General features: G+C 43.7%; 1 protein-coding gene across 10 annotated transcripts in view; it reads left to right on the top strand.

Annotated features, from left to right (window-relative positions):
* LOC134401297 (protocadherin gamma-C5-like) overlaps positions 1-9,860 on the top strand; it is a 298,584-nt gene that overhangs the window by 123,343 nt on the left and 165,381 nt on the right. Inside the window, exon 1 of one of the 10 annotated variants that reach the window (XM_063130078.1) lies at positions 83-2,594. The exons of 8 other annotated variants lie outside the window; for them this stretch is intronic. In XM_063130078.1, the coding sequence (XP_062986148.1) occupies positions 174-2,594 (2,421 nt within the window). In that variant the 5' untranslated portion in view covers positions 83-173. Of the gene's footprint in view, positions 1-82; positions 2,595-4,664; positions 7,365-9,860 lie in introns of those variants that run through there. One more of the 10 variants, XM_063130083.1, reaches the window with a different exon arrangement.

The following is a 9,860-nucleotide window of genomic DNA, read 5'->3' as shown; positions in this document are numbered from 1 at the left end:
GGGGACAGAGATCACCAAGACAAGGGTGAGAAGGGGAGGTACAAACTGCCGCGGTCTGAAAAAGGGTTAAGGAGACAGGTGAGCTCCTCTCCTTCCTAAGGGAGATTCCCTGCACCCTGGTGGGAATTTGAAGTGCCTTGGAAGCAGGAGGCAGCCAATTCTCATAGCGCCAGATGGAGAGAAGGGGAGAAGAGAGTGGCAGGGCACTGGCGAGGCAAGTACCGCTTCTCTTACTGTTCTCGTTCTCCTGCTGGGCTGCCTCAGAGCAGATTCGCTATTCAATCCCTGAGGAGATGGCAAAGGGTTCCATTGTGGGGAATCTGGCCAAGGACCTGGGGCTGAATGCCAGGGAACTACCAAGGCGCAATCTGCATGCTGTCTCTGTGGCTAAAATGCACCATTTCAGTATCAATGCAGAGAACGGAAACCTCTATGTGAATGACAGGATCGACAGGGAGGTAATATGTGACTCAACTCCGCAATGCTTTCTCAATTTTGAAGTAGTGATTGAAAATCCTTTAAATGTTTTCCATATAAGCATAGTGATACAGGACATTAATGATAATGCACCACAGTTCCTCAGTGGCATAATCAAGCTGGAGATAATTGAATCTACCTTACCAGGCACCCGATTTCTCCTTGGGAAAGCAAATGATCCAGACATTGGGATGAATTCTCTTCAGGATTACCAGCTAAGCACCAATCATTACTTCACCTTGGATGTTAAAAAGAATCAGGATGGAAATAAATTTGCAGATTTAGTGTTGCAGAAACCACTAGATCGAGAAAGTGAACAGAGCCTTCACTTGATCCTTACAGCCCTGGATGGGGGTGAACCTAGAAAAACAGGGACTGCCCAGATATGGATTAATGTCACTGATGCCAATGACAACCCACCCATCTTCACTCAAGAGGTGTACCAGGTCAGTTTGGGGGAAAACGTTCCTGTTGGGTCCCTGGTCCTCCAGCTAACAGCTTCTGATAATGATGAAGGGTCATATGCTCAAATCAGGTATCATTTCAGCAACATACCAGTGAATGCCAACAACAAATTCACTCTGGAACCAAACAATGGCACAATCACTCTAATGGGACACTTGGATTATGAGGAAACAAAAGAATATACTATGACAGTTGCAGCAAAAGATGGAGGCGGATCAGTGACACATTGCAAAGTTGAAATAAGAATTCGTGATGAAAATGATAACTCCCCAGAAGTAATTCTAGCTTCGTTGTTCAGTCCAGTTGCAGAAGATTCCCTACCTGATACCTTAATCGCTCTGATCAATATAAATGACAAAGATACTGGCGATAATGGAAAGGTTACTTGCTATTTACAAGATGATTTGCCCTTCAAGATTCTTCCCACATCCAACAATTACTACAAGCTCCTGACTGACAGTCCCTTGGACCGAGAAAAAAACCCTGAATATAATATCACCATTACAGCCATTGACAAAGGGATCCCTCCGCTTTCCACACACAAAACCATCTCCCTACAGATCTCTGATATCAATGACAATGCCCCAGCCTTTGAGAGATCCTCCTACAGCATCTATGTGCCAGAAAACAACCCTTCCGGAGCCTCCATTTTCAGTATGAAAGCCTCTGATCCAGATGTGGACCAAAACGCACGGATCACCTACTCCATCCTCAACAGCAACATTGAGGAGCTCCCCATCTCCTCCTATATCTCCATTAATTCCGAGACGGGCACACTCTACGCCCAGCGGTCCTTCGACTATGAACAATTCAGGGAGTTCCAGCTGCAAGTGAAGGCCCAAGACGCTGGCTCTCCCCCTCTCAGCAGCAATGTCACAGTGAGGGTGTTCATTCTGGATCGGAATGATAACAGCCCTCGTATCCTGTCCCCTTCACAAGAAGCCAAAGGCTCAGCCTTGTTTGAGATGGTGCCTCGTTCGGCCGAGGCGGATTATCTTGTGACAAAGGTGGTGGCCGTGGATGCTGATTCTGGACACAACGCCTGGCTCTCCTACCACCTGATCCAAGCCACGGAGCCAGCGCTCTTCACTGTCGGTTCTCACACTGGTGAGATCAGGACAGCAAGGGCCTTTGTGGAGAGAGATGCTGTGAAGCAGAGACTAGTGGTTGTGGTGAAGGATAATGGGCAGCCGCCTCTCTCGGCCACCACTACTCTGAACCTGGTGTTTGCTGAGAACTTCCAGGAGGCCCTTCCCGAGATGAAAAACCAGCCGAGCAGCTCCGACTATCAGTCCGATCTCCAGTTCTATTTGGTGCTGGCCTTAGCTGTGATGTCATTCCTCTTCCTCTTGACAGTGATTCTGGCCATTATGACGAAGCTGCGACACTCAGGGAATCCCCAGTTCCTGCAGTGCTTTGGTCCCGTTCCCCATTCCAAGGCCGGTGCCGTGTTTCCACCTAATTTTGAAGATGGGACTTTGCCTTATTCCTACCAGCTTTGCCTCTCCTCAGAATCCAGGAAAAATGAGTTTTCCTTCCTGACTCCCAACATTCAGATTGCAGACAATATTCTTAGTGGAGAGAAATGTGCCGTACCTTTTACAGGAAACAGTGGAAACCCCTTAAATTCAGAGATGGAGAATAATGACAAGGTAAGGTTCCCAAGCCCAAGGTTATTTTCAACATACATTCCATAACCTTTTATTTTAACATTAATATAAATATTAATAGTCTGCATTAATCAATATAGCTAGTAAAGATCTTTGGGGAATTAAAGAGACAGTGGAATGGCCTTTATTTTATGGCATCCTCATAAAGTGCAATCTCTCATGTTTGTGCTCTTCTTCGAGACAAAGATTTTTGTAACATTAATTTATGTTGATCACCTTTAGCCAGTTCTGTTATTCCAGCAGTTGTGTGGTGTTTTGGGGAATGAAGCAATGACCTGACTTTAATTATTATTATTATTATTATTATTTTAAAAAAAACTGTAGGAGAGAACTGTGATTATAATTCTGTGAAGTTCTTAGGACAATTGTGATACATTTTAGGGTTGTCAAACCTTCTACGTTGAAAGGTTAATCATGGCTGTGGTTTCATTCTGCTCAAGAAAACCCAAGACCAAAGGAGAAAAAGTAGATCATGCGTTGAAGCCCAGCCAGAGACCATATAAACAAGGACCATGGACCAGAAGCTGGAGACATGGCCATAGAAGGGCTAGTGGTTAGGCACTGTATAAGGCAAGAAATACTAAGTGCTAGAGACTTGAGACATGTTCATGGACAGACTGGTAGTAATTTATTGTTCAAGACAGGAAAGGTCTGATGTGCTGCTTATTTTCATCCTCATTAAAGGTTTATGGGCCAATATTCAAAACAGTGAGGTAAAAAACTCACACCTCTGTAGTATTCTCATTAGCTGGAACTGAATCACTGAACCATGTGTGTCTTCTGAATGCATCAATTTCCTTACAATATGGAGCTTAGAGGGGAAAAGACTGTCAAACATAAGGATTCCTAAATACTAACTCATCCGCCCACAGCACTACAGGGCACATAGACAATAAGGGGTACTGGCTGACAAGAAAGTGAGGGGAACATAGACAGGCATGCTTTAGTTGCAATAAAACTACATAAAAATGAACTGTGACATATTAGAAAATAAATACCATCTTGCATAGTAATTCCCAAGCCCTATTTAGAATATTCTAGGGTATACTTTCAGGAGAATATGTCTAAAAAAGAGACGCCTGTGTGCATGGCTGAGGGGTGGGGCTTCTATATTTATATGTAGACCTAAGATGTCTTCTACCAAGTAAGGCCATTGGTCTATTTGTAAGAACGAGCCATACTGAATCAGACCGAGGGTCCATCTAGTCCAGCACTCTGTTCACACAGCAGCCAACCAGCTGTCGACCCAGGACCCACAAGCAGGACTGGTGCAGCAGCAGCCTCCCACCCACGTTCTCCAGCAACTGTTGTATACTGGCTTAATGCCTCTTATACTGGAGCTTACACTTAGCCAGCAGGACTAAGTGCAGGAACTGGCAGCAGTTTTCTGGGATCTCAGGCAGAATGATTTCTTGTCCTTGCTACCCATTCATTACATATATTTGAATTCAGTTATATGTATTTCCGTATATGTATCATATAGATACACTCTCATAAGCCAATCAGATTCAACTGAATTCCCCCTCAAATGTAAACCTGATAGCAAAGATAAGATTCCTGCTCTGTTATTTGCAAATGACTCTATATACAACACTGAAATAATAGACACTTCTAATTCTAAAATACTGTTATATCTTAGAGTTGTTTTTTTTAAAAAAAATAAAAAGTAAAAAAATATAGTGCTATTGAGAGATGAATAAAAAGGTTAAAATTACTAGGGGAAAAGTTGTGAATGCTGGAATACTTTTATATCACTTAAGCCCCTTCTGAAAAACTTCTCTTGAAAAACAGGCAAGAGATAAATATAGAAATACATAATTGCTTGTTCTCTACTAGTACTAATATCTGCAATTTTTCAAAGAAGCTGAGTCCTACCTGATGGTACTGACGAAACAAAAACAAATCCTGTCTTTTGCAAAACCAGAAAAAGTTACACATTCTATATTAGAGAAATGGTTGTCTTTGTTATACATTAGGATGAGAAGTCAATAAAGCCCTTACATGTTGGGTTGGTTTTTTCACATATATATATTTTTAAGTGAAGCTACTTCTTGCAGTTCTCCACCTGAGACTCAGAGTGCCGCTGTTGGCCAACATAGTATTCACAGACTTCCTGGGAATCCACTAAATGATGCTTCCTGCAGTGTGATTGCTCAGTCACAGACTGCAGATCTGAGAAAGAGCAGAGCACAGGAACACGCAAACACTTTTGCTGAGAAAAGCAAAACACTGCAAATTCAACAAATTGTTTATTGTGTATTCCTCTATCCTGTTGGGAATTTGAAACTCCTCAGCTGTCCAATCACTCAAAACAAGGATAAAGCACAGCTTTCAGCAAGTGGGATGGACGGTAGGAACAAAGATAACAGCAGTTCTGTAGGAAGGCAAGTACCTCTCCTCTTCTTCATGTCTTTGTTCTGTCAAACTGCTTCAGAGCATATTCGGTATTCAGTCCCTGAGGAAATGGAAAAGGGTTCCATTGTAGGGAGAATTACCAAAGATTTAAGACTGAATTCTGTAGACACAGCAAATCTCAATCTCTATATCCTTTCCTTAGGTAAAAAGCCATACTTCAGTATCAGTACAGAAAATGGGGATATATATGTAAATGAGAGGATTGACAGAGAGGAGTTATGTAGGGAAATTGCATTCTGTTCCATCAATTTTGAAGTGTTGGCTGAAAACTCTATGAATATTTTCCATGTAACGGTAGAGATACAGGACATTAATGATAATGCACCACATTTCATAAAAGATGACATCAAGCTAGAAATAAGTGAATCTATCTTACCAGGAACCACCTTTCTCCGTGAGCAAGCTGAAGATCCTGACATTGGAGTGAACACTGTCCAGGATTACCACCTTAGCATGAATCAGTATTTTATTTTGGAAGTTAGAGAGAGAGAAGATGGAAATAAATATGCAGAATTAATAATGAATAGACAATTGGATCGCGAAAGTGAAAGCAGTTTCCATTTAATCCTTACAGCATTAGATGGAGGGAAACCTCCCAAAACTGGGACAGCCAAAATATGGGTTAGTGTCATTGACGCCAATGACAACTCGCCTGTCTTTACTCAAGACGTATATGTAGCAACCCTGAGAGAGAACACACCAAGAGGATCTTCAGTAATACAAGTGAAAGCCACAGATAAAGATGAAGGTTCAAATGGCCACATCAACTATAATTTTAACAACATCCCTGGAAGTGCTGGTCAGAAATTCTACTTGGATCCAGAAGATGGGACAATTACAGTTAGGGGAGATCTGGACTTTGAGGAAATTGAGAAATACGTGATGGCAGTAGAAGCAAGAGATGGAGGTGGATTAGTGGCTCACTGTAACATTGAAATAAAGATATTGGATGAGAATGACAATGCCCCAGAAGTTCTTCTTGCTTCTTTATCCAGCCCAATACCTGAAGATTCTGCAACAGGAACTCTGGTAGCCCTTTTCAATGTAAACGATAGAGATTCTGGGGATCATGGGAAAGTTACTTGCCATTTAAAAGATGCTTTGCCATTCAAAATAGTATCAGCCTCCAATAACTTCTATAAGCTTCTTACGGAAGGTTCCTTGGACAGAGAACACACTGCAGAATATAATATCACTATCACAGCCACTGACAACGGGGCACCGCCTCTTTCCACAGACAAAACCATCTCAGTTCAGATTTCCGATATTAATGATAACTCCCCTGCCTTTGAGAAATCCTCTTATACCGCCTACTTGCCAGAGAACAATCCTTCGGGCGCCTCCATTTTCAGGGTCAAAGCCTCAGACACAGATTTGGGCCGCAATGCTCAAATCACTTACTCCATCCTCAGCAGCACCATTGAGGAACTACCCCTCTCGTCTTACCTCTCCATCAACTCTGAAACGGGCACTATCTATGCTCAGCGCTCTTTTGACTATGAACAATGCAGGGAGTTTCGACTGGTAGTGAGGGCAAAAGATGGCGGCTCCCCACCCCTCAGCAGTGACGCCTCAGTGGCAGTGTTTATCCTGGACCAGAATGACAAAAGCCCTCAAATCCTTTATCCGTCTCAAGGGGTAGAGGGATCAGCCATGTTTGAGATGGTGCCGCGCTCAGCAGAGGAGGGTTATCTGGTGACGAAGGTGGTGGCCGTGGATGCTGACTCCGGACACAACGCTTGGCTCTCGTACTATCTGCTGCAAGCCACTGAGCCAGGGCTCTTCTCAATCGGGTCCCATAATGGTGAGATCAGGACATCACGGATGTTTTCGGAAAGAGATGCCATGAAGCAGAAGCTAGTAATCTTAGTAAAGGATAATGGGCAGCCATCACTCTCTGCCACCGTGAGTCTCAACCTGGTCTTTGCCGAAAACTTCCAAGAGGCACTTCCGGAAATTAACAACCAGTCCAACGGATCTGAGAATCAGTCTGATCTCCAGTTCTACTTGGTACTTGCCTTGGCTTTGATTTCATTCTTATTCCTCTTGACGGTGACTCTTGTGATTACGATGAAGCTTCGACAGTCGGGGAATCCCAAATTCCTACAGTGTTTTGGTCCTGTCCCCCATGCAAACAATGCTGTGATATTCCCACCGAATTATGAGGAAGGGACATTGCCATATTCCTATCAGCTCTGCTTATCATCTGAGTCCAGGATACACGAATTTACCTTTCCAACACCCAGAGTTCAAATTGATTGTGACAATAAGTCTGATGTGCTTTTGACAGCCGATGGAGGCAATCTCTTAAATGCTGAGATGGATAAGGTGACTATGGTGAGTTTACGTTTGTGTGATATATTAACTTCATTATCGCCACCATGCTTCTTATGATACCAGAGCAGTATACAAGAATATAATTACAAATCCCTTAATTACCCAGTCTAAAGTGCTTCAGTAAAACTTATAGAATTTGACGTAATACCCCAAAATATTATAATGTCTTCGCCAGTTCCATGAGAAGGGTGTTCCACAATTAAGATGTCACAGTAGAGAAAGCTCTCTCCCTTGTTGTCACATCATGGGTGTTTGGAGAAGAGCTTCCCCTGATGACCTTAAGGTGTGGGCAGGCAGGTATAGGCAGAGGTACTCCGATACAGAGAACTCTCCTCAGTTCCAAGCTATTTAGGGCTCTAAAGATGGGCACCAGCACTTTGAATTGCATTCCAAGCAAATAAGCATCCAGTGCAGCTTTTTGAGAATCAGTGTATAATGCCTCTACTTGGCTGTACCAGTTATAGTCCTGGCCACCACATTCTGTACTAGCTGAAGCTTCTGAGCCATCTTCAAGCCAGCCTCCACATGCAATGCATTATACTTCTCTAACCAGAATGATACCAGAACAGGAATCATAATGGCCAGACTCCCCATTCAGAAATGGTTGTAGTTGACAAACTAGAAATGTTCAGCAGAAATTATCCAGTGCCACTTTCTGAAACCGACCCTGTGCCTCCCGTACCCAATCAGATAGCATGGCTGATATACTATCAAAAGCTGCCAAAAGATGTCGAAGAGAATCAAAATGCTTGCACTCCGTCTGTCTCTCTCCCAACAGGGGCCATCCATCAGTAGGACCAAGGACATTTCACTCCCAAATACGGGCTTGAAACTGGATGGAAATGGGTCTAGATGGTGTGGTTCACCCAAAAGCAATTGGAAGAACTTACTCCAACACAGAATATTAGGGCTGATCTACACTAAGCAGATATTCCACTATGAAAGTGGTATGAAAGTGGTATATAAAAGGCAGGAGCCACACTACTGCTTTATAGCGGTACTGAAGTGCACTGACAACTGTTGGGACCCATGACAAATACCATATACTGCTTTCATGCCAATTTCATAGTGTTATATTCTGCTTGGTGTAGATGTGTCATGGGCCCCAACAATTGTCAGTGTACTTCATTACCGCTGTAAAGCAGTAGTGTGGATCCTACCTTTTATATACCGCTTCCATACTGCTTTCATAGTGAAATATCCTGCTTGGTGTAGATGAGCCCTTAGTACCAACTTTAAGTGTATGCATCTTTTTTATTGAGAGTAGATTAAAAATGTTACAATAAATATTGTACTAAGTGGCTGAGTCTATAATCTCCATACAGGCTTTTATCAGTGACCTAGGGAGGTTGTGGCCTCTCCCACACTAGAGGCCTTCAAGAGGCAGCTGGACAACCATCTGTCAGGGATGCTTTAGGGTGGATTCCTGCATTGAGCAGGGGGTTGGACTCGATGGCCTTGTAGGCCCCTTCCAACTCTGCTATTCTATGATTCTATGATTCTATGATCATTCCATCCCCTTGCCTGTTTCACAGAATTTAACATCGTGGTCTTCCACTCATAGCCTTCACATGTTTTTCCACTGCTTCCATTTTTTCTAATCACGGAAAATCGATGAAGTAAGAAAAGATTGGGGGCTGGACTCGATGGCCTTATAGGCCCCTTCCAACTCTACTATTCTATGATTCTATGCATAGATGCACAAAGTCTTCTCATTGTTAGCGCTATGACCCCTCCCTCTGGAAGCACCCAGAGCAGTTAATATGTTTAATTTCTTAGGTTTCGCCCTGGCATCCTTTTTCGGTACCGGATCCAGGTTTTTAAGGGCCTTGAGCAAGAGACACTCAATGCCCCCCACCCCCACCCTCTGTGAGTCTGCCTTCTCAGCACCACTGTCTCTTGCTCTTGATCTTCTTTTTCATCATTGCTACCACTTCTTTGCTTGACAGGAAGAGAGCCGAGGAGCAAGCAGGCAGTGGCATCTCCTGCTCCTTCTTCTCAGCATCGCTATTGTCTGGGCCAGAGTGAGAGGGAGGAGGGGAACAAACAGGTTGCAATGGTGAAGAGGAGGCGCAAGTCCAGGGGACTCTTGTCAGTGGGCCCCTGCTGGGGCGTGGGTCCCTCAACACATGCCCAACCATGCCAGCCTTCCCTTCCCTCATATAAACATTGACTTGACATCTTAATGGGGGACAGGATCTCACCCAGTTCCCCTGATCCTGACCTCCACATATTAAGCTGAAGGTCTGCACAGACCTTGCAGACACACAAGTGTCTTCAATAGGCTCTCGCCATGTAATGGGCAATGCTGCAAATTGTGGGGGCCCAAGTCATGCACATTGAGCCTAGTGCAAGTGTTCCTCTTCAGTGTTCTGGCTAGTCACTCTCGTCATCTTTCTAGGATGCTCCATTTCACACCTCCACATATTTTGCCATTCACTCAGTATTCCATGGCCTCTGAGCATGTTTTCCTAAAGGACTTTTTCTGGTTACCTT

The sequence above is a fragment of the Elgaria multicarinata genome, chromosome 7 (assembly GCF_023053635.1).
Source record: "Elgaria multicarinata webbii isolate HBS135686 ecotype San Diego chromosome 7, rElgMul1.1.pri, whole genome shotgun sequence".
Lineage (NCBI taxonomy): Eukaryota > Metazoa > Chordata > Lepidosauria > Squamata > Anguidae > Elgaria > Elgaria multicarinata.
This window is presented reverse-complemented; position numbering and strand designations above follow the sequence as displayed.